Source organism: Capra hircus, chromosome 7, assembly GCF_001704415.2.
Source record: "Capra hircus breed San Clemente chromosome 7, ASM170441v1, whole genome shotgun sequence".
Lineage (NCBI taxonomy): Eukaryota > Metazoa > Chordata > Mammalia > Artiodactyla > Bovidae > Capra > Capra hircus.
Genome location: NC_030814.1, coordinates 49046954 through 49072565, shown reverse-complemented (window position 1 = coordinate 49072565; position 25612 = coordinate 49046954). Strand labels below are relative to the sequence as shown.

Below are 25612 nucleotides of genomic sequence, written 5' to 3'. Positions count from 1 at the left end.
GGTTCTAGGTTCTAAACCTGGCAAGTGCCTTCTTTCTGGGCTTCCTTATCCTCTTCGCTAAGATAAGGGAGTTTATCAGATACCTTGATCTCTGAGAATCTTCTAGCTCAGTGGACCAAGAGTTCATTCACAGGAGAAAAAATAGCCAACACAGGCCTTAGTGAGGATTCTGAAGTAGAAGGGGTTGGAAAGGTTACGTCAGTTTAGCTCTGAGGTTGTTGAAGGGCCTGTAAATAGAATTTTGGTAAATACATAGTGCCAGCCTCAGGACTTTGTAGATGAGATTGCTGCTACTCAGGTTCCTTGCAGAGCATTTGGCCAACCACAGCGCTTTACTTCTAGCAGTCTTGGCAGGCCTGCTCCCTGAAGTGGGACCAACCTGCTGGATAGTAAAACACATTCCACTTGGCTCCTTAGGGCTTGTGTTTGTTGTTTGTTTGTTTACTAGAACCAGGGAAAATGGGCAGTTTCACGGGACCTCTGAATTTCCACATAGGAATTTTTTTTAAGTGAACAGAAAGAGTACCTGCCTAAGACAGTGAACAGAATGACTGGGATGAACATAAAAAGAGAGATCAACTCATATGCTTTGGAGGGAAAGAGGATGGCTCACAGAACAAGTCAGGATCCAAGGTGGAGCCCCCGCCACTCCAAATCTAACCCACACCTCACAAGATGTGCAGGATGTGGGTGGGAGAGAAAGGTGTGCAATATACTCAAGGAAAGGCATGAGTAGAGATGAAGAGGTAGGCAGTCTGTTGGTCCATTGGGTTAGAGGAGAGAGTGTATGGGGAGGAGTATGGAAAAGAAGTCTTAAAAGATTGGGACCATGTATCATGGAAGATCTTTAATGCTAAGACTAGGCAGTTTTTTTTTCAGGCAGGGGGTCATACTGAATGTCCTGAGCCATGGAGAGGCCCAGAGGGTTATGTCAGGAGGTCAGGGGGTTTGGGAGCAGACAGAACTAGAGAGGTTAGGGAGGACTTCTTCAAGCTAAGTTTTCTATGTGTATGGACGGGAGGGGGCTTTCTGGCAGTGAATCTCACCCCTAATCGTCAGGTGTGTTTCTGTGCTTGAGGTAGTATTCTGAGGTTATTGTGAGAAAGAGAAGTGGAACTAAAAGGAAAAAACACTGAGAATAGGAATTGAGAGACCTGCCTGGAAATGACCCTAAGTTGCTTGCTTTCCCTATCCTGAATTTTAGTTTCCCCATCAGTAAAATAAAGCAGGCAAGGTGGATTAGATCTGGGCGTTCTATTCTTGGGGCCATGAGCGCTAGAGAAAACACGAGTTGAGCTTCGAGGAGTCTCAGAACTTCTTGTAGATGCTTCCATGCCTCCCGTCACGTCCTGTTACACAGGGCGCCCTCTGCTGGCAGTGAGTTTTTCCTTCTGGTTTCTCCGTGTGGTTAATACGCTCCTCTTCACATCACATTGACCACACCATTTTTTTTTCCTTCAAGAAAGTGAATGTTATTTTGTAAACAGGGATAATTCCAGTGCAATATAAAGAAAATTGATTTAGATCTAAAATTTTATACCCCAGATTAACTTTTTGTTTGTTTGAACTATTTCCTTAAGTCAGTTTCCAGAGTAAAACTTGCGGTGCTCACATACAAACACACATCTATATGGTTCTTGACAAGTGTTGGGACTCAAATTCAGAACAGATACTTTTGATAAATACTAGAATACATATTCCCAGAATTAAACAAAATTGAAATAAAGCCCGTTTGGAACATCACACATTCTGTAATTACAACAGATAAAATTAGAAATAACCTGTGTCTACCATTGAAATAAATTATAATGGCATCCGGTCCTATCACTTCATGGCAAATAGATGGGGAAAATGCACAAATAATATCAGATTTCATTTTCTGGGGCTCCAAAATCACTGCGGACGGTGACTGCAGCCACAAAATTAAAAGACGCTTGCTCCTTGGAAGAAGAGCTGGGACAAATCTAGACAGCGTATTAAAAAGCAGAGACATCACTTTGCCACCAGAGGTCTACTGGCAGACCTTTGTTAGTCAAAGCTATGGTTTTTCTAGTAGTCGTGTTTGGATGTGACAGTTGGGCTATGAAGAACACTGAGTGCTGAAGAATTGATGCGTTTGAACTGTGATGCTGGAGAAGACTCTTGAGAGTCCCTTGGACTGCAAGGAGATCCAACCAGTCCATTCTGAAGGAAATCAGCCCTGAATTTTCATTGGTATTGAAGCTCCAGTACTTTGGCCACCTGATATGAAAAGGCAGCTCATTGGAAAAGACCCTGATGCTGGAAAAGACTGAGGGCAAGAGTAGAACGGGGTGACAAGGGATGAGATGGTTGGATGGCATCACTGGCTCAATGGATAGGAGTTTGAGCAAACTCAGGGAAATACTGAAGGACAGGAAGCCTGGCGTGCTGCATGCAGTTCATGAGGTCGCAAAGAGTCGGGTATGACTTAGTGACAGAACAGTAATTAAATAATAATTACTAATAAATAGTAAATTATTAATGCTGCGTAAAAAAGATTAAGATTAGTCTATAAAATGGAAATAAGTTATGATCTAATAAGTGAAAAAATTCAAATGTTCTGGGTACTTTGCTTCAGTTCAGTCGCTCAGTCATGTCCGACTCTTTGCGACCCCATGGACTGCAGCACACCAGGCCTCCCTGTCCATCACCAACTCCCGGAGTTTACCCAAACTAATGTTCGTTGAGTCAGTGATGCCATCCAACCATCTCATCCTCTGTCGTCCCCTTCTCCTCCCGCCCTCAATCTTTCCCAGCATCAGGGTTTTTCAAATGAGTCAGTTCTTCGTATCAGGTGGCCAGAGTATTGGCGTTTCAGCTTCAACATCAGTACTTTGCTTAGAACTCTGTAAAACTGTGGATATAAAGATTCTTCCCTGTTCACCTGAAACTATTACAGCATTGTTAATTGGCTGCCCCCCAATACAAAATAAAAAGTTTAAAACAAAAACAAGATTCTAAGGAAACAAATAGAAAATGTTGACGACACCCTGTCTTGACACCCTCTTAGTTCCATGTAAGACCACAATCACTTGTCAGCCAAGTGTAATCTGTTGGCCCGTACTCTTTCTTTCTGGCCACGTGGCTTTTGGGATCTTAGTTCCCCTATCAGAGATTGAACCCAGGCCCTTGGCAGTGAGAGCACAGTCCTAACCACTGGTCCCAGGGAATTGCCAGCCCCCATATTTCTAATGCTGGAGCTTGCATATATAATGTGTCAGTGATTATGGAATGGAATTGAGTCCTGTGTAGGTAGATGCTCTGAACTCCTTTAGCTGTCGATGTGGCTTGCATTATGAAAATGGGTGTTGGTCTCTACTGGTGAAGTGACTTAACTTTTCTTGGTCAGATAAGAATTATCTGGGGACCTTTTGGCAATTGATTTCAAGTCCAACTCTTTTTTTTTTTTATATTTCAGTTGTTTTTATTATTTTATTTATTTATTTTTTATTTTTTAAATTTTAAAATCTTTAATTCTTACATGCGTTCCCAAACATGAACCCCCCCTCCCACCTCCCTCCCCATAACATCTCTCTGGGTCCTCCCCATGCACCAGCCCCAAGCATGCTGTATCCTGCGTCAGACATAGACTGCCGATTCAATTCTTACATGATAGTATACGTGTTAGAATGCCATTCTCCCAAATCATCCCACCCTCTCCCTCTCCCTCTGAGTCCAAAAGTCTGTTATACACACCTGTGTCTTTTTTCCTGTCTTGCATACAGGGTCGTCATTGCCATCTTCCTAAATTCCATATATATGTGTTAGTATACTGTATTGGTGTTTTTCTTTCTGGCTTACTTCACTCTGTATAATCGGCTCCAGTTTCATCCATCTCATCAGAACTGATTCAAATGAATTCTTTTTAACGGCTGAGTAATACTCCATTGTGTATATGTACCACAGCTTTCTTATCCATTCATCTGCTGATGGACATCTAGGTTGTTTCCATGTCCTGGCTATTATAAACAGTGCTGCGATGAACATTGGGGTACATGTGTCTCTTTCAATTCTGGTTTCCTCGGTGTGTATGCCCAGCAGTGGGATTGCTGGGTCATAAGGTAGTTCTATTTGCAATTTTTTAAGGAATCTCCACACTGTTCTCCATAGTGGCTGTACTAGTTTGCATTCCCACCAACAGTGTAGGAGGGTTCCCTTTTCTCCACACCCTCTCCAGCATTTATTGCTTGCAGATTTTTGGATCGCAGCCATTCTGACTGGTGTGAAGTGGTACCTCATTGTGGTTCTGATTTGCATTTCTCTAATAATGAGTGATGTTGAGCATCTTTTCATGTGTTTGTTAGCCATCCATATGTCTTCTTTGGAGAAATGTCTATTTAGTTCTTAGGCCCATTTTTTGATTGGGTCGTTTATTTTTCTGGAATTGAGCTGCATAAGTTGCTTGTATATTTTTGAGATTAGTTGTTTGTCAGTTGCTTCATTTGCTATTATTTTCTTCCATTCAGAAGGCTGTCTTTTCACCTTGCTTATATTTTCCTTTGTTGTGCAGAAGCTTTTAAGTTTAATTAGATCCCATTTGTTTATTTTTGCTTTTATTTCCAGAATTCTGGGAGGTGGATCATAGAGGATCCTGCTGTGATTTATGTCGGAGAGTGTTTTGCCTATGTTCTCCTCTAGGAGTTTTATAGTTTCTGGTCTTACATTTAGATCTTTAATCCATTTTGAGTTTATTTTTGTATGCGGTGTTAGAAAGTGATCTAGTTTCATTCTTTTACAAGTGGTTGACCAGTTTTCCCAGCACCACTTGTTAAAGAGATTGTCTTTACTCCATTGTATAGTCTTGCCTCCTTTGTCAAAGATAAGGTGTCCATATGTGTGTGGATTTATCTCTGGGCTTTCTATTTTGTTCCATTGATCTATATGTCTGTCTTTGTGCCAGTACCATACTGTCTTGATGACTGTGGCTTTGTAGTAGAGCCTGAAGTCAGGCAAGTTGATTCCTCTAGTTCCATTCTTCTTTCTCAAGATTGCTTTGGCTATTCGAGGTTTTTTGTATTTCCATACAAATCTTGAAATTATTTGTTCTAGTTCTGTGAAAAATGTGGCTGGTAGCTTGATAGGGATTGCATTGAATTTGTAAATTGCCAACTCTTTTATATTCTTTTTTCTTTGGTGAGTTGGTAGCTGCCTACCCCCATGACCCTCATCTTCATACATTCCCTCACATTCTAATTCTCTAAATTTTAGAGAAACACAATAATTGTTTTCCACAAAACACTGTTCAGAAACCCAAGGACCTTTATGTGCCTTCTCTTTGGAGCCCCCGGTGAGCATACATTTCCTATGCAGTTTGTCACCAGTGGCTATCATTAAGAGTGCAATATCTATGGGCTGGAATGATCTTCTTCTCTTTCCATCTTTGATCTATGTTTCAGAGCCAAAGGAGAGTGTGCTTTCCAACCGATCTTCCGACCCGTGGTGTAGCATAAGTCATAAATGAGAAAGAACACACAGAATCCTGGGGCAACTCATTCTAGTGTCACTCAACTCTCACAGCCATTCATTCAAATTCATTTTTTCAGCAAGCATGTATTGAAAGCCTGTTACGGGTCAGCTTTTGGGGATACAAAGATGAATAAGACATGCCCACTTCCCATGAGGAGCTTACAGTCTAGCTTGGGGGGAAAGATAGGTAACCAAACTATTACAGATAGCAAGACAAGAGTTGTCAAAGGTATACTGAGTTAATAAGTTGTTGTTATGCACTTAACCTCCATGAAACAACATATAATACGTCCAGCAAATATGAGTTAGCATCTTTTGTGTGCCCTCAGTGGTGGTATTAGAAGTTCAGTAAATAAGCAGGGGAGAGAACAATGGCTTACCACCTACGAGAAAGTGAAATACGCAGTAAAGGAGTGGACTGTAGAAGGAGCGAGGGATTGATGCTGCATTTGCACAGATCAGGGAAGGACCTCCATTGAAAAGGGACGGGTGTAAGAAGGACCTGTTTCAGAGAGCGTTTCAGAACTTGTTTCCTGGAAGCCTCTGACTGGTGTATAAAGTGCCCTTGTTCTCAGAAGCCACACAGTGTTAAAAATAAATGCTTTAAGCTCTACAGGTGCCGGTTTACACATCAAAACTACCATTCAGAGAGTTTTTGTTGCATGCTAAGTGCTTTACTTGCACTATCTCATTTACTCTGCAACAACTCTAGGAGATTATTAGTATTTTGATCCTTCATTTTGGGAGGTATTGAGGGGGTTACCCATTTACAGCTCTTCAGTGGCATATCCAGAATTGAACCCCTGGTCTGTTATCCTCCAAACCTCACAGCCAGTGCATGGGAGCAGAATCTTGAAACCATTACCAAGAGGGGTATATAATCCTTTTATTTTACTGGTAGAGAAATAGTGCCAGAGAGAGAAAACTCCTGTTGTGAGTCACGAAGTGAGTTACTAGCTGAGTGGCTTAGGGACCTAGGTTTCCCACTTCAGTCGTAAGCCCTTCCCTTTGCCACTCACGCCCTCTCGTGGTTTTAGCCTGTGGCTGCCTCTTTTGTGCCCTCGATGGTGTTTCGTGACGGATCTGCTTTCTTCCAGGAGGCAAGCTCACCACTCCCGGATGTGTTAAGTGCCACAGAGCCCCTGAGCGCAGCCCAGAGGGAGATCCAGCGCCAATCAACACTGCAGCTGCTGCGCAAAGTCCTGCAGATTCCCGAGAATGAGTCAGAGCTGGCCGAGGTCTTCTCTTTGATTCATGAGCTTAATAGCTCTCGGCTCGTCCTGTCCAACGTGAGTGAGGAGACGGTCACCATTGAGCAAACCTCTTGGTCGAATTACTACGAGTCTCCATCCACGCAGTGCCTTCTCTGTAGCAGCCCATTATTCAAAGGGGGACAAAAGTAAGCACCGCTTTCAGATTTACCCTCCCCTAGCTGCCCCATCTTACTTAACCTGTATCACCCTTTCTTCAAATACCATTAAGGTTATAACCTTTGCAGATGTTCTTTTCAGTTTTTCTCAGGTTTCCTTTCCTTTTGCGATCACCAAAAATAAAATAATAATAATAGTGATTATATATTATTTCTATTGAAATGATACTGTCCCCAACTTAGGATTTAGTTTACTTCTGGACTGCCAGGTGAAATGCTTAGATTTGGGAGTTCATTAGTGTTGGTTAAATTGGATAATAAGTTCAGAATTATGTTAACTTAGGAGTGATTCCATAAGCCCAATTCCAGCAAAGGGGGAACACCCACCTAAGAAAATCCTTGAAGCACAAGGTCCAACACCTTCATTTCCTACTACATTTAAAGTCTTGAGTTTGCTGTTGATCACTGAGCCTAGGAACTGCATTAAAAAGTTGCTTTTCCTTTTTTTTTTCTTCAAATATTCTTGGTACTAGCTCTCTGGCGGGGCCCCAGGAGTGCTGGTTGCTGACAGCCAGTTGGCTGCAGGTCGTGACTGCTCAGGTGAAGATGTGTCTGAATCCCCATTGTCTGGCCCTGCACAGCTTCATGGACATCTATACAGGTGGGTGCCAGCCTCTTTATCCTCAAAGGACATGTTTGAGAACAGCCTCTGTGGGTCAGACTTCTGGTCCTGTGAGCATTGGATTTTCTCTCAGATGAGGCTTCTGAGGAAGAGGACATCTTTCCTCCTGGCTAGCCCAGCCCCAGAAGATTATGTTTATCTCTGAAGTGTTAGGACTCTCTTATTAGGGCTCTTTAAACAAAGTTAAGTTTAAAATAACAGATCTTTGTTGTGGAAAAAACAAAATGCTGACAAAAGGAAAAAACTAAAAATCATTAGTAATCCTACTGCTATGAGATTAATATTCAACATTGTATTCTGTAGTCTTTCAGATGTGTTTTTCATCCCTACAGAATAAAAGAAGGTATAGGTTTTATAGGTTTAATAGTTTTTCTTTGAACAAAAATGGGGTTGTGCTGGATGTTGTTTTGGAGTGTTGTTTTTATTTTTTTTTAATTTTTTTAATTTTTTATTTTTGGAGTGTTGTTTTTAAATTTAGCAATGTATCATGGGTATCCTTTTATGCTGGCAGGTGGCAAAATGCATCACCATTTTTAAGGAGAAATATATGACCATGATCCATTTTAAGAGTTCTCTTTATAATTAAGTCTTTGTGTACAGCCTTAATTATTTCCTCTGGGCAAATGCCCAAAAGTGGAATTGCAGTATATTCACCCTTTTCCTCTATTCATCAGCGTCATTCATTGAACACTGACCATGTACCAGCCATTCTGAGAATTTGAATCTTGAGTTTTATATGTAGAACCGAGTGCTGAAGATTAAGGAGTATTTCTTATTTTCCTTGTCCTCAGAACCTTAAGGTGCCTTATTTGGAATTCGTGCTTTTAATGTCTTGTATTGCCAGACTGAGCTTGTACTACTTCAGCACCAGTGAGAGTGCCATTTCCCTGCAGTCTGTCTCAGCGTATAGCACCTGGGCCTCTCTCTTTATTCTAATATAACCTTATGTTCTGTATGTGCATGCAGTAAACTTTGCTGTGGTGCAGCTCTGAGCTCTGACAAACGCACCGAGTTTTGTAACTGCCACCACAGTCAGTATGGAGAACGGTTTCATCATCCCCAAAGCATTCTCTTTCAGCAACCCCTCGCCCTAACCTCTGGCAACCGTTTGATAGTTTCTTCATTCCATATATTTCTGTCTTTCCAGAATGTCATATAAATCTACAGTGAACAGTGTTTTGAGTCTGGCTTCTTTTACTATATATATATATGTATATATATGTCTTTGAAGTTCATCCATGTCGTTCTGTGTATCAGTAGATTTTCCGTTTTATTGTTGAGTAGCTTTGCATTGTGTGGAGCGCCACACTTGATTGTCTGTTCATTCCTTGAAGAATGTTTGGATTTTTACCAATTTTGACAGTTGTATTCATAACTGTAAATAGTCATGTATAGGATTTTGTGTAAACTTAAATTTTCATCTTATTTTGGGTAAATACCCTGGGAATCACATTGCTGGGTCATGTGGTAAGTGTATGTTTAGTTATGAGAAATCACCAAACCGGTTACCTATGTTGGTGCCATTTTGTGTTCCCTCTAATGATGGGTGAGAATTCCAATTAGCTGCATATGTCAGCACTTGGTATGATCTATTTTGTGTGTGTGTGTGTTTCAGCCATTCTAATAGGTGTGTGTAGTAATAACTTAGTGTGGTCTCAATTTAAGACTAATGAAGTTGACCATCTTTTTGTGGGTTAATTTGTCGTCTGTATGTCTTTGGTGAAGTACCTGTTCCATCTTTGGCTCATTGAACTGGGTAGTTTTCTTGCTGTTGAGTTTTGAATGTTCTTTATATACTCTCATATACATCCTTTGTCAGATAAGTGATTTGCAGATATTTTATTATGGTTTGTGTCTTATATTCTCATTCTCCCAACAGAATCTTCCACAGAGCAAAAATTCAAGTATGATAAAGACCAATTCATCAAATTTTGTTTTACCAATTGTGTTGATGTTATTGCTACCTTTATCTAGGTGATGATCATAAATATTTTTCCTCTGTTTTCTGCTAAAAGCTTTATAATTTATAGTTTTTATTCATCTGTAATCCATTTTGAATTCATTTTTATGTAAAGTGTGAGATCCAGATTGAGTTTTTTTTCCATGTGGACATCCATTTATTCCACTATTTGTTAAAAAGTAGTCCTTTCTGCTTTGAATTGCCTTTGCTACTTAAGTGAAAAACAATTAGTCATGTATACTACTGCTACTACTAAGTCGCTTCAGTCGTGTCCGACTCTGCGACCCCATAGACGGCAGCCCACCAGGCTCCCCCGTCCATGGGATTCTCCAGGCAAGAACACTGGAGTGGGTTGCCATTTCCTTCTCCAGTTTTCCTTTAAAATTGGAGGAAGTTACAGTTCAGTACACACAGGCAAAGTCGTATCTGACTCTCTGTGACCCCATGGACTGTAGCCCATCAGGCTCCTCTGTCCATGGTATTCTCTAGGCAAGAATACTGGAGTAGGTTGCCATTCCCTTCTCCATAGTCATGTATATGTAGGTCTATTTCTGCCCTCTTTTTCATTGGTTATGTTGTCCATTCTTTGGCCATTACCACGTGTCTTGAATACTGTTGCTTTTTAGTAGCTCTTATCATTTGGGTAGTATAAATTCTCCAACCTTGTTCTTCCTGAATTGTTTTAACTCTTGTTTCTTTGCATTCCCATATGAATTTTAGAATCAGCTTGTTAGTATTTACAGAATTCCTGCTAGAATTCTAATTGGAATTGTGTTAAATCTGTAGACCAGCTTGCAGAAGTTTGACATGCTTAAAAATATTGAGTCTTTGTAATACATGACATAGTCTATCTTTCTATTTGATTAGGTTTTCTTTCTTTTTTTTTTTTTCATCAGTGTTTCATTGTTTTTAGCATAAAGGTCCTGCAGGTGTTTTGTTAGATTTATACCTAGGCATTTAATTTTGTTCAGTGTTAAATGACATGGTTCAATTTCTAACTGTTTGGTGCTAGTATAAAAACATAATTGGGTTTTATCTACTGACCTTTAATCAGTGACCTTGTAAAACTCACTTATTAACCTTAAGAGCTTCAGTAGATTAGCATTATAATTTCTTTCCTGGAATGGTTTTTTTTCCTTAATATATATATTTTATTGAAGTATAGTTGACTTACAGTGTTTCAGGTACACAGCGAGGTGATTCAGTTACACATATAGACATATAACATTTTTGAAATTATTTTCCATTATAGGTTATTACAGGATACTGACTGTAGTTCCCTGTGCTATAAAGTAAACCTTCATTGTTTATTGCACATTTACTCTTTTAAATTAAATATAGCATTCTATTCATGGTAAGTCAAGTGGAATCAAAATGTCATAAATTTTTTAGTTAGGCAAAAATTCATAAGTTTTCTAAAATATATACATTATGCATACTTATGAGAAAGATTGAAGGCCGGAGAAGGGGACAACAGAGGATAAGATGGTTGGATGGCATCACCAACTTGATAGACATGAGTTTGAGCAAGCTCCAGGAGTTGGTGATGGACAGGGATGCCTGGCATGCTGCAGTCCATGGGGTCGCAAAAAGTAGGACATGACTGAGCGATTGAACTGAACTGGTTTGGTGGTGCTGACTTCTCTTAACTTTTGCTTTGTTGCAAAGCTTTTGATTGCTCCATCAAATCTGAAGGAGAGTCTTGCTGGGTAGAGTATTCTTGGTTGTAGGTTCTTCCTTTTCATCACTTTAAATATATCGTGCCATTCCCTTCTGGCTTGTAGAGTTTCTGTTGAGGAATCAGCTGATAGCCTGATGGGAGTTCCTCTGTATGTTATTTCTCATTTTTCCTTTATTGCTTTTAATATTTTATGTTTGTCTTTACCTTTTGTCAGTTTGATTAGTATGTGTTTTGATGTGTTCCTTCTTGGGTTTATCATGCCCTGGGCTTGATTGATTGACGATTTCTTTTCCCATGTTTGGGAAGTTTTCAGCTGTTATTTCTTCAAATATTTTCTCAGGTCCTTTCTCTTTCTCTCCTTCTGGGACCCCTATAATGCACATGTTGGTGCATTTAATGTTGTCCCAGAGGTCTCTTATGCTGTCTTCATTGCTTTTCACTCTTTTTTTTTTTTTCCTATACTCTGTTCTGTGGCAGTGATTTCCACCATTCTGTCCTCCAGGTCATTTATTCTGCTTCAGTTATTCTGCTATTGGTTCTTTCTAGTGTATGTAGTCATCTCTGTTTGTTCTTTAGTTCTTCTAGACCTTTGGTAAACGTTTCTTGCATCTTCTCCATTGTTTTCCCAAGATCCTGGATCATCTTCACTATCATTATTCTGAATTCTTTTTCTGAAAGGTTGCCTGTCTCCACTTGATTTAGTTGTTTTTCTGGAGTTTTATCTTGTCCCTTCATCTGGGACATGTACTTAGTCACTCAGTCATGTCCAACTCTTTGTGACCCCATGGACTGTAGCCCACCAGGCTTCTCTGTCCATGGGGATTCTCCAGGCAAGAATACTGGAGTGGGTTGCCATGCCCTTCTCCAGGGGATCGTCCCAACCCAGGGATTGAACCCAGGTCTCCTGCATTACAGGCAGATTCTTTAACCATCTGAGCCACCAGGGAAGCCTCCCTAAATCATGTCCAACTCTTGTGACCTCATGGACTGTAGCCTGTCAGGCTCCTCTGTCCAGGGATTCTACAGGCAAGAATACTGGAGTGGGTCGCCATTTCCTTATCCAGGGGATCTTCCCGACCCAGGAATTGAACCAGGGTCTCCTACACTGCCGGCAGATTCTTTGTGGATTGAGCTTCAAGGGAAGCTCCTCATCTAGGACATAACTTTCTGCTTTTTATTGTGATTAACTTTCTGTAATATGGTTTTTGTTTTAGCTGCTGTGGGACTGTGCTTCTTTTTGTTCTTCCATCTGCCTTCTGGTGGATGAGGCCAAGAGGCTTGTATAAACTTCCTCAAGGGAGGAACTGGCAATGGGGAAAACTGGATCTTGCTCTGATGGGCAGGGCCTTGCTCAGTAAAGCTTTAATCCAATTATCTGCTGATGGGTGGGGTTGCACGCCCTCCCTGGTAGTTGTTTGACCCAGCCCTGGGTCCTGCAGGCTTTATGGTAGGGTTAATGGTGAACTTCAAGAGGGTTTATGCCAAAGGGGAACTTCCTGGTCTGATGTTGCCAGCGCCCCTGTCCCTGTGGTGAGCCCCTGCCAACCCATGCCTCCACAGGAGACCCTCCAACTCTAGCAAGTAGTTTTGGTTCAGTCTTCTGTTGGGTCACTATTCCTTTCCTCTGGGTCTTGGTGTGGGCAAGATTTTGTTTGTGCCCTCCGAGACTGGAGTCTGTGGTTCCCCCAGTTCTGTGGAAGTCGTATAATCAAATCCCACTGCCCTTAAAGGCCAGATTGCCAGGGGGTTCCCAGGCCCTTTTCAAACCCCCAGGCTGGGGAGCCTGACATGGAATTCAGAACTTTTACCACAGTGGGAGAACTTCGTTTGGTATTACTGTGCTCCAGTCTGTGGGTCACCCACCAAGCAGGAATGGGATTGCATTATATTGTGTTTGCACCCCTCCTCCCATCTCACTGCAGCTTCTTCGTTGTCTTTGGATGTAGGGTATCTTATTTTGGTGGTTCCAGCTTCCTCCTGTCAATGGTTATTTATCAGCTAGCTGCAGTTCTGGTGTTCTTGCAGGAGATGAGCGCACACCCTTCTACTCTGCCATCATGAACCAGAAGTCCTTTCGCTTCCGCATCGTTATAATTTTTTCAGCTTTGTCAATTTGATACATAGAACCTGTTATAAAACTGCTTTTCTTTAAACTTATTTTTTTATTAAAGCATAGTTGATTTATAATGTTAATTTCTGCTCTATAGCAAAGTGACATAGTCATACACATGCATATATATATCCTTTTTTATATTCTTTTCCATTATGGTTTATCCCAGGATGTTGAATATAGTTTCCTGTACTTTATGTCATAGTTTGCATCTACTAACTCCAGATGCCCAGTCCATCCCTCCCCAACCCCCTCCCCCACAAGTCAGTTCTCTATGTCTGAAGCTGTTTCTGTTTCATATGTAGGTTCGTTTGTGCTGTTTCAGATTACACATATCAGTGATACCGTGTGGTATTTGTCTTTCTCTTTCTGACTTACTTCACTTAGTATGATGATCTCTTGTCACATTCTTATTGCTGCAGATGGCATTATTTTGTTCTTTTTTATGGCTGAGTAGTATTCTGTGTGTGTGTATGTGTAGTATTCTGTGTGTGTGTGTGTGTGTGTGTGTGTATCCATCCTTCTTTGTCCATCTTTCTGCCGGCTGTTTCAGTTGTTTTCATGTCCTGGCTGTTGTGAATACTGCTGCTGCGGGGGTACGTGTATTCTTTCGCACCATGTTTTCCTCTGGTTACATGCCCGGAAGTGGGATTATATGGCAGTTCTATTTTTAGTTTTCCATAGTGGCTACACCAGTTTACATTCCACCAGTGGAGGGGGTGGTTCCCTTTTCTCCACACTGTCTCCGGCTTTTACTGTATATAACCCTTTTTTTTCCTTTCCTTTCTTTTTTTTTTGATCTTTCATTCTGTATCTGTAGACTTTTTAATGATGGCCATTCCGACTGATGTGAGGTGGTACCTCATTGTAGTTTTGATTTGCAATTCTCTAATGATGATGTTGAGCATCTTTTCATGTACCTATTGGCCCTCTGCATGTCACCTTTGGTAAATGTCTATTTTGGTCTTCTGCTTATTTTTCAGTTGGGTGGTTTAGTTTGTTGTTGTTGTTGTTGAGCTACATGAGCTGCTTGTATGTCTTTGAGAGTAAGCCCATGTTGGTTACATCGTTCACAGATATTTTCTCCCGTTTCATAGGTTGTCTTTTCCTTTTGTTTGTGGTTTCCTTTACTGTGCAAAAGCTTGTAAATTTGACTAAATCCCATTTGTTTACTTTTGTTTTTATTTTTATTGCCCTGGCAACTGAGCTAAGAAAACTCTGGTACAATTTCTGTCAGAGAATGTTTTGCCTGTGATCTCTTCTAGGAGTTTTATAATGTCTTATACTTAACTCTGTAAGCCACTTTGAGTTTATTTTTGTGCATGGCATGAGGGTGTGTTCTAACTTCATTGATTTACATGCAGCTGTCCAACTTTCCCAACACCACTTGGCTGAAGATTTTTCCCATTTTATATTCTTGCCTCCCTTGACCATAGGTATGTGGGTTTATTTCTGGGCACTCTATTCTGTTACATTGATCTGTATGTCTGTTTTTGTACCAATACCACGGTTTTGATTACTGTAGCTTTGGGGTATTGTCTGAAGTCTGGAAGGGTTGTGCCTCCTGCTTTGTTATTTTCCCTCAAGGTCTTTCATTGTCCCATATAGATCTTAGGATTATTTGTTTTAGTGAAAAATATCCTGAGTAATTCGATAGAGATCACATTAAATATGTAGATTGCTTTGGATAGTTGCCATTTTAATAATAATTCTTCCAACCCAAGAGCATGGGATATCATTCCGTTTCTTTGAATCATTTTCAGTTTCCTTTATTCATATTTTATAATTCTCAGTGTAGAAGTCTTTCACCTCCTTAGGTGAAAGTATTCTTAAGTATTTTATTTTGGGGGGAGTGTAGTTTTTAAAGGTATTATTTTTTTTACGTTACCTTTCTGCTACTTCACTGTTAGTGTAAAGAACTGCAGCCAGTTTCTGTGGGTTAATCTTGTATCTTGCTTCCTTGCTTAATTCATTTATCAATTCTAAATGTTTTTGTGTGGAGTCTTCAGAGTTTTCTATGTATAGCATCGTGTCATCTGCATATAGTGATGACAGTTTTACCTCTTTCCTTCCAATTTAGGTATCTTTTATTTCTTGTCTGATTGCTGTGGCTAGGACATCAGGGTGGTGGTGGCTTCATATAATATCTCTGGGAGTGTTGCCTCTGCTTCAGAGTTTGAGAAGGGTCAGTAAAAGTTCTTCTTTATGTGTTTGGTATTGTTTGCCTGTGGAGCCATCTGATCCTGGACTTTAGTTTGTAGAAAGTTTTTTGTTTTTGTTTTTTTTTCCCTTCATATTCTATTTCAGTTCTAGTAATCAATCTGTTCAAATTATGGATTTCTTCTTAATTCAGTTTTGGTGAGCTGTATGTTTCTAGAAATTTGCCCATTTCTTCTATCTTGTCAAATTTGTTGGTATATAACTGTAGGATTCTGTTGTGGTTTTTGTATTTCATCAGTATCAGTTGCTATTTCTTCTTCTTCATTTCTTATTTTGTTTATCTGGGTTCTTTCTCTTTTCTTGGTGAGCCTGGCCAGAAGTTTGGCAATTTTGTTTACCCTTTCAAAGAACCAGCACTTGATTTTATTGATTTCATTCTGTTATTTAATCTCTGTTTTATTTCTTCTCTCATCTTTTATTACTTCCTTCCTTTTGCTGAGTTTAGGCTTTGCTTGCTCTTCTTTTTCTGAGTCTTTTAGGTGGTAATTTAGGTTGCTTATTTGAGATTTTTCTTGTTTTTTGAGGAAGGGCTGTATAGCTGTGAGCTTTCCTAGCTCTTAAGAACTTTTTTTGCTCCATCCAATAGATTTTATATGATTGTGTTTTCATTGTTGCTTGTCTCAAGGCATTTTTAATTTTTCTTTTTGATTTACTTATTGATCCATTGTTTTTAGTAAAATGCTTTCATTCTCCATGTAATTTTTTTTTCTCATTTGTTTTCCTGTGGTTGCTTTCTAGTTTCATTCTATTGTAGATTAGAGAAGAGAAGATTGAAGTAATTTTTATACTCTTAAATTTGTTGAGGTTTGTTTTGTGCCCTAGAATGTGGTCAGTCCTAGAGAATGTTCCATGTACACTTGAAAAGAATGTGTATTCTTGTTTTTTATTTAATGTAATATCCTGAAATAATTGAATCTAATGATTGTTGTATCATTTTGGATTTCTGTTTTCTTGCTGATTTTCTGTCTGGAAGATCTGTCCATTGATGTGAATGAGGTGTTAAAAGTTTCCTGCTATTATTGTATTTCTGTAAGTGTCTCCTTTTATGTCTGTTAATGTTTGCTTTATATAATTAGGTGCTCCTTTAGAGGGTTCATATATGTTAATGGATGTAATATCCTCTTCTTGTATAACCCTTTTTATCATTATATAAGGTCTAGCTTTCTTTATGGCCTTTGTTTCAAAGCCTGTTTTATCTGGTAGGAGTATGCAACCCCCTGCTTTCTTGTCATTTCTGTTTGCATGAAATATCTTTTCCCATCCCTTAACATTAAATCTGTGTATATGCTTTGCCTTAAAGTGGGTCTTATAGGCAGTATGTTGTAGGCTCTTGTTTTTTAATCCAATCTACCACCTTGTGTTTTGATTGAAGCATGTAGTTCATTGACACTTAAGGTAATTATTGATAAAATATGTATTTATTGCCATTTTAAACCCTGTTTTCCTGTTGGCTCTATGTTTCTTCTTTGTTCCTTTATATCATATATTTTGTGACTTGATGATTTCCTTTTGTCTTATGCTTGTGTTCTCTGTTTTTTGTGAATCTTTTGTATGCTTTTGATCTACGGTTACCATGTTTTTCAAGTATATTAACCCCTTCCTATATCTACTTGCTTTAGACTGATAGTCATATTGGCTCAAACACATTCTTTTAAAAAAAGAGAGAGGATCTAAATGTTTTTACTCCTCTCTTCCACATTTTATTTTACATCTTCTTGTTTATCCTTTTGCTGTTTCTTGTGTTTATCTTCACTTTCACAAATGGATTTTTTTGTGGTTTGCTTTCCCATTGTGACATCTGTACCTTCTTGCTTTTCTATTTAGAGAAGATCTTTCAATATTTCTTTTATGGTAGGTTTAGTATTGCTATATTCTTTTGGTATTTGCTTGTCCGAGAAATTCTTATTCTCCTATTCTAAGAAATAATGTTGCTGGGTTTTATATTCTAGGTTGCTTTGAATGTATTTTGCCACTCCCTAGGGCTTCCCTTGTGGCTCAGCTGGTGAAGAATCCGCCTACAGTGTGGGAGACCTGGGTTCTACCCCTGGGTTGGGAAGATCCCCTGGAGAAGGGAAAGGCCACCCACTCCAGTATTCTGGCCTGGAGAACTTCATGGACTGTATCGATGATGGAGTCGGACACAACTGAGCGACTTTCACTTTCACTTTCACACCTTCAGAGTTCCTGTAAAGAAGTCTGCCAGTAGCCTTATGGGGAGGATTCCATTGGGATTAACTTGGTTGCTTTCTTACTGCCTTTAGAATCCTCTAACCTTTGCCTTTTTTTTTTTTTTTGGCCAGTTTTTCAGTTGAAAGATAATTGCTTTACAGAATTTTGTTGTTTTCTGTCAAACATCAACAAGAATCAGCCATAGGTACGCCCATGTCCCTTCCCTCCCTGCGATTTTTATTGTCTTGGCATAGGTGTGTTTGGGTTCATCTTGTTTGGGACCTTCTGCTTCTTGTATCTGGTTATCTGTTTCTTCCTTTAGGTATAGAAAGTTTTTAACCATAATTTATTCAACTACATTTTCAACCTTTTCCCTTCTGGAATCCCTATTAGGCATAGATTAGCATGCTTTAGATTATTCCATAGGTCTCTTATATTGCTTTCATACTTTTCTGTTTCCCCTTCTGTCTCCTGTTCTGACTGGATGATTTCCATTATTCTGTCTTCCAGATCACTTACTCATTCTTCTGCATTATTCATTCAGCTGTTCATTGCTTTTAGCTCATCTTTTGTCTCAGCAAATGAATTTTCTAACCTTTCTTGGCTGCTCCTTATAGTTTCTAGTTCCTTTTTACAGTAATCTGTGTTTCTGTCGATGGCCTTTCTGTTAATTTCTTCAGAATTTTTATTACTTCTTTTTTGAACTCAATTTCAGATTGAAAGCATCTTTTACTGTATGTTCCTTCAAGGGGATTCTCTTGGTCTTTTAACTGGGAATGGTTCCTATGCTTGTTCATTTTACTTATATTTCTCTTACTGTATGAGTTTAGGAGAAACAATTATCTGCCATAGTCTTGGAACACTATATGTGGGAGCATCCTTGTATAAGCCTGTATGGGTTTAATATTTTTGTTGCTATTAGTTTGGATGCTTGTTACCTCTCTCCTTAGCCCATGCTTGCCGTCATCCTTATGATAGGGAGTATTAAGGTATAGTGGCCTACATGTGCTCCTGGGGCCACATGCCAGCAGGGCCAGTGATTGGTGCCTGCTCATGCATGTCTTAGCAGTAGGGGCGGCCTGCGTACCTCTGGAGCTTGTGATGGCAGCGGCAGCTCATGCTGGCTCCTGGAGCTTGCATAGAGTGTCCTGTTGTCTGATAGCATGTGTGGGGAAAGAAGCGCCCCTGTGGTGCTCCTGCCCCTCTCCTTGTGTACCCCCCCACCAGTGGTCTCTCGCCTCACTGGGAGGCCCAGGCTTCTTTCATGTACACAGTCAGTTACCGTACTCCAGCCCCTTCAGACTGTCTCCATGCAGCCAACCCCAGTCTTCTTCCCAGATATGATCTCTGAAGTCTGGGCTTCAGCACCCACCCACTGCCTGCACGGTGGATTAGCATCTCAGACCGGAGAGTGCAGGGAGGCCATACTGACCACCTGTGCAAAGTCGGTCTCCGATTTGCCTTCCTCACACTGACTGCTGTGCTTTCCCCTTGAGGCATCTAAGCTCCTCATGGTCCCAGGCTGGTTTCCCCACCAGTGCTGGGACTTCGCAAGGTGCAGGAACCTTTCCTCTCTCACATCTCCCTCCCTGGGGCACAGGTCACATCCTGATTTCCCTCCTTTCCCCACCCCCACCCCCCCGCCCCCGCCCTTTTGTTCTCCCTGGTTATATGGAGTTTTTCTTGCCCTTTTGGAAGTCTCAGATCTTCTGCGGTGTTTAGATGTTCTGCGTGAATTGTTCCATTTGTAGATGTATTTTTGATTATTTGTAGGAGGAGGTGAGCTCCATGCCCTGCTGTTCTACCATCTTGATCTCTCTTCCTGTTGTATTTCTTTGACAGCTGGGAAGATTGTATGTTTTCTGTGTTTTTCAATCTCTTTCATGAATTGCTTTTGTAAACATTTTCATTCTTTGTGGTGGTTTTGTTGATGAAGTTTTTCACCGGTTTATTAGTTGTCTTTTAAATTTGATTTTTTTTGGACATGAGAGTTGATTTTTGTGTGTGTAGTGTTTCTTTTTATTTCTCCTTAAGCTTTTATGTGATCAGAACTTGGACCCTCTCATTTGTGGCCTCAGCCTTTGGTATCATGTTTAAAAAGGTCTTTCCCTCTCCTCTATACCGTTCATTATTGGGAATCATATGCCAAAATTTGCTTTTGTTCATTTTGTGCACGTGTAAAACCACCCTCTTTTATTCATCGTAAATTAGCTGCATTTAAATTCTTCTGGGTCTTTGGTCCCAGGATTTGACGTAGGGGTGATGTTAGCCTTTTTTATATTTCCTATATATCCCTGGGCTAAAAGATGCTCCTGGCCTTTCCTCATGGTATAACTGTGAGAGGTGGAGGAATGGTAATCCTTTTGGTGATAAGGACTGAATTGGGTGGTAAGGCGATATTTTTATTAAAAAGGAAAAAACCCTGTGATGTGTATTTTATTAGTTGTTCTTTTCATATAACTATTGTGGAAAACTTCATGTCACAGCATTTAAACTTACTTTATTCTTAATGGTTTCTTGTTTGTTTAATTTTTATTTTATATTGGAATATAGTTTGCCAATGCAGGAGGCACAGGTTCCATACCTGGGTCTGGAAGATTGTCTGGAGAAGGAAATGGCAACCCACTCCAGCATTCTTGCCTGGGAAGTCCCATGGGCAGAGGAGCCTGGCAGGCTACAGACTGTGGACGGGAGAGTTGGGCATGGCTCAGCAACTAAACAACAGCAGATAGTTGATTAGACTGTGTTAGTTCCGGGTGTTCAGCAGAGTGATCCAGCCATGCGCACGCAGGTGTCGGTCCTTTTTCCATTTAGGTTATCACGAGTATTGAGCAGAGCGCCCTGTGGCGCCAGTAGGTGCTTGTTGGTTATCTAGTCTGTTTTTTCAAACGTGTATTTCCTGGCTGCGCTGAGCCTTGCCTGTGGCACCATCATTGTTTTGGGATGGGTCTTTCACTGGAGCGTGTGGACCCCAGTTGTGGCACAGTTCAGTAGTTGTGGCACGTGGGCTTAGTTGTTGTGTGACATGTTGGATCTCAGTTCCCGAAGCAGGGATTGGACTCTTGGCCCCAGCATTGCAAGGCAGATTCTTAGCCACTGGGCCACCAGGGAAGTCCCGGTTATGTGTTTTAAATATAGTAGTGTGTATATATCAATCCCAAACTCCCTATTTATCCCTCCCCTCACTCCTTTCCTCTTTGGTAATAACCACAAGCTCGTTTTCTAAGTCTCTGAGTCTGTTTCTGTTTCATATTAATAAATAAGTTCATTTTTAACTTTTTTTTTATTCCACATAGAAGCAATATCTTGATGTTTACTTTTTTGTCTGGCTTACTTCACATACATGATAATCTTCAGGTCCATCCATGTTACTGCAAATGGCATATTTTGTGTTTTTTGGTATTTTTTTTTGGCTGCACTGGGTCTTCGTTACTGCATGTGGGCTTTCTCTAGTTGCAGTGAGTGGTGCCCCTTTCTGTTGTGCTCGGGCGTCTCGTCATGGTGGCTTCTCTTGTTGTGGGGCATGGTCTCTAGGGCACGCAAGCTTCAGTGGTTGGTGGCTTGAGTGCTTCATTGCCCCATGGCATGTGGAATCTTCTCAGACCAAAGATTAAACTTGTGTCTCTTGTATTGACAAACAAATTCTCAACCACTGGACCGCCAAGAAAGTCCTAGTTCATTCTTTTTAATGGCTTAGTAGTATTCCATTGTATGTATGTACCGCATGTTAGTCATTCATCTGTTGATGTACATTTAGATTGCTTCCAGGTCTTGGAATTGCTGCAGTGAATGTTGGAGTGCACATATCCTTTTGAACCATGGTTTTCTCCAAGTGTATGCCTAGGTATATTGTTGTTGAACTTACATGCAGAGTATATTACGTGTAATACTGAGCCAGATGAATCACAAGCTGGGATCAAGATTGCTGGGAAAAATAACAATAATGTCAGATACGCAAATGACACCACCCTTATGGCAGAAAGTGAAGAGGAACTAAAGAGCCTCTTCACTACAACAACAATATGCCCAGGACTGGGACTGCTGGGTCATGTTGTTTGGTTGCTAAGTTGTGTCCGACTCGCTGCAATCCCCATGAAATGCAGCACCACAGACTTCTGTGTCCTTCGCTATCTCCCTGAGTTCACTCAAACTCATGTCCATTGAGTCAGTGATGCCATCCATCCATCTCATCCTCTATCACACCCTTCTCCTCCTGCCCTCAGTCTTTCCCAGCATCAGGGTCTTTTCTATTGTGTCAGCTCTTTGTGTCAGGTGGCCAAAGTATTAGAGCTTTAGCATTAGTCCTTCCAGTGAGTATCAGGATTGATTTCCTTTAGGATTGACTGGTTTGATCTCCTTGCTGTTCAGGGGACTTCTCCAGCACCACAGTTCGAAAGCATCAATTCTCCAGCGCTCAGCTTTCTTTATAGTCCAACTCTCGCATCCATACATGACTACTGGAAAAACCATAGCTTTGACTATATGAACCTTTGTTGGCAAAGTAATGTGTCTGCTTTTTAATATGCTGTCTAGGTTTGACACTTTTCTTCTAAAGAGCAAGCATCTTTTAATTTTGTGCCTGCCATCACCATCCACAGTGATTTTGGAGCCCACAAAAATGAAATCTGTTGCTGTTTCTGCTTTTCCCCGTCTATTTGCCATGAAATGATGGAACCAGATGCCATGATCTTCGTTTTTGAATGTTGAGTTTTAAGCCAGCTTTTTCACTCTCCTCTTTCACTTTCATCAAGAGGCTCTTTAGTTCCTCTTCACTTTCTGCTGTAAGAGTGGTGTCATCTGCATATCTGAGGTTATTGATATTTCTCCTGGCAATCTTGATTTCAGCTTGTGCTTCATCCAGCCTGGCGTTTCAGGCTGGGCAGAGTACATAACATATGATGCACTCTGCATGTAAGTTAAATAAGCTGACAGTACACAGCCTTGACTGTGGACCGCCAGGCAGCTCTGTCCATGAGATTTTGTCAGGCAAGAATATTGTAGTGGGTAGCCATTCCCTTCTCCAAGGGATCTTCCCAACCCAGGGATCAAACCCGGGTCTCTAGCATTGCAGTCAGATTCTTTACTGTCTGAGCCACCAGGGAAGCCCCTCTAGTATCTTAGAGGTCACTACTTTTTCCCCTGGTCCTGATGCACATAGGACCTTGTGTGAGCCCTATAAGGATGGTTTCTGTTTCCCCCACTCCTGTGGAATTCATGCCATCAATCCCCACTACCTTCAAAGCCAGGTGCTCCTGGGGCTGCTCTTCTCATTGCCAGACTGCCAGGCTGGAGAGCCTGACGTGGGGCTCAGTACTTCATTCCTGTGGGAGAACCTCTGTGATAGAATTATTTTCCAGTTGTGGGTCAACCTTCTGATGGATTTGGGATTTGATTTTACAGCAATTGCTCCCCTCTCCCATCTTGTTGTGACTTCTACTTTGTCTTTGGATGTTGGATGTCTTTTCTGGTAGGTTTCAACGTTTCTTTCGGTAGTTAGTTGGGATTTTGGTGTCTTCATAAGAGGAGGTGAGCCCACGTCTTTCTACTCTGCCATCTTCCATACAGTTTTTCTGAGCAACCCCTGCATGCTACGAAGTACATGTGGTGCTCCGGGTACAATGGAATCCAGTTAAACAGTTTCCTTCACAGCTGCTTGTCGGTTACCAACTTGCAGGTGATCTCTAGCTTTGCATTTTATGAATGTACCTTGGTTTATTTTTTTAATGTTCCCCATTGATGGGCACCTAGTGAGTTTCCAGTTTTTTGCCATTGTGGATGTTGTTAACAGTGAATTTCTCTGTTGCCACTTTTTAATCTGCAGGTCTCTTTAATGTGGGAAATAAGCTGCTAGTGAGCCTGGACTTGCTTTTTGCAATCCGAAACCAGATCAAGCTGGGAGAGGACCCCAGAGTGTCCATCAGCACTCTTCTGAAGTCAGTACAGGAGCAGACAGGTAAAGGTTGGCTTCCTCTCTTTTCCCAAGGTTAGTCCTAGACTCCCTGGGAATTTTCAGTGATGGACTTCTGTTGAAAAATTACCTGGAGGAGAGTCTGATATTTTGAAAAGGAGATATTGACTTCCTAACACAGTCCTCTTGAGTTTTACAAATGCTGAATTAACTTTGGAAAACATGAGTCTTCCCACGGGTCAGCAGTTTTCAGCACAAGATTGAACAGACTTTATAGAAGCTCATTCTTTGGTCATAGATAGACTTGGCCTTAGTACATGCTAATCAAGTTCACTCTGAATATACAGTTTCTGGAGATCTGCCCCCATTTCCAAAGCTCACACTGAGACCTGAGCATGGGCACCATACTCTTTATTATTAGAAATGATTTCTCCCCTTGCTTCCCTCATTTCTTTCTGTTTACGCTTCTCCATTCATTCCTATAGAATCCAGCCCCCTGTCCCTTCCTTGCTGTGAGGTAAGATGGAGTAAAGCAAAGGTCGTAGGGTCAGATGGTCTGTGTTTGACTCTGGCCTCTTCTACTTAGTGGCAATGCGGGTTTCAGTGAGTTATTCTTTATAATCTCAGCTTTTTTAAGTTACACAGTGAAGATAATAACTGCTCTTGGTTCATGAAGATGTGAGTTAAATGAGAGAATGTATTCAAAGCTCTCAGCACAGCATCTGGGTCCCAGTGGGTGCTGGGTACACCCATCAGTACTCTGATGGCAATTGCCCTTTGAGTTGCTGCCTGAACACCTAAAGGCCCAGGTGCTTGACACTCCAGTGGTTAATAGAGCACCTCTTAGGTGTTCTTAGGAGAGAAGCATTCTTAGAGAATTGCTCATCCCCCGTGGCCTCCAGATCTTTTTCTGTGAACTTCTCAGAGCTCTTGCTTTCCTTCCAGAGAAGACTCTTACCTCGGAGGAGCTGAGCCAGTTGCAGGAGCTGCTGTGCAATGGCTACTGGGCTTTCGAGTGCCTCACTGTCCGAGACTACAATGACATGATCTGTGGCATCTGTGGAGTGGCCCCCAAAGTAGAAGTCGCGCAAAGGAGTGAGAACAATGTGCTGGCACTAAAGAGTGTGGAAGTGAGTGCCCCTTGGCCTCCACGGGCCACTGTTAGAGCCTCCTTACACTTAGGCAGCCGTCTTCTGCATGAGGTCCCTGGAGCAGATGCTCTGGCTCTTTCCAGAGTAAGGCGAGGAGCCTTTTCCTGCCACTGCCCAGGTTTTCATCTAAGAAAGGCTAGATGGAAATGGAGGCATTTGTTACTTACTCAACCAATTTATTAAACGTGAACTAGGTGTACTTTTTAGACATTTGGGAAATGACAGTTAAACCCGTGGAGTTTCTGTGCTTATGGAGCTCCCTTTCTGATATGAGGACACAGATAGGAAACAAACAGTAATAATTGTGCATATTAATTTACTATTTATATATATATTAATTAAAAGTTACATAGTAACAATAAGGCACGGTAGGAGATGAGAGCAGTGTGGCAGGAAGAAGGGGTTCTTGCTTTATAGAGGGTGGTCAGGGAAGTCTTCTCTGATAGAGGGACATCAGAATAGAGCTCTGAAGCCCATGTAGATTTCAGCAGGGGAAACTTTCAGGCAGAGGGAGCAGCAAGAACAGAGTCGGAGGTGGGCTTGCTGGGCATGGTTGAGGAAGGAGGCTGATGTGGCTGGCTCTTTGTGAGCAGGGGAGAGAGGGGTAGGATATGTGAGATTTGAGAGGCTTTGGGCGGCCCAGGCCATTGTAAGGACTTTTGCTGAGTGAAATGGAGAGCCAGTGAAGGGTTTTGAGAAAGAGTGGCCTGTCTGAATATATGTGTGTGTAATTTTGTTTGTTTAGTTGTGGCTGTGCTGGGTCTTTGTTGTTGGGCAGGCTCTCTGTCTAGTTGCGGCGGCAGGGGCTGCTCTGTAGTTGCGGTGCAGTGACTTCTCTTGTTGTGGGCTTCCCCGGCGGCTCAGTGGTAAAGAAT

General features: G+C 41.2%; 1 protein-coding gene across 3 annotated transcripts in view; it reads left to right on the top strand.

Moving 5' to 3' along the window:
* The window catches only part of HMGXB3 (HMG-box containing 3), a 67901-nt gene that overhangs the window by 27059 nt on the left and 15230 nt on the right, over positions 1-25612 (top strand). For all 3 annotated transcript variants that reach the window (XM_018050165.1, XM_005683164.3, XM_018050164.1), the window contains exons 12-15: positions 6585-6886; positions 7390-7517; positions 23500-23631; positions 24532-24716. In XM_018050165.1, coding sequence (XP_017905654.1) covers positions 6585-6886; positions 7390-7517; positions 23500-23631; positions 24532-24716 — 747 coding nt within the window. The remainder of the gene's footprint in view (positions 1-6584; positions 6887-7389; positions 7518-23499; positions 23632-24531; positions 24717-25612) is intronic.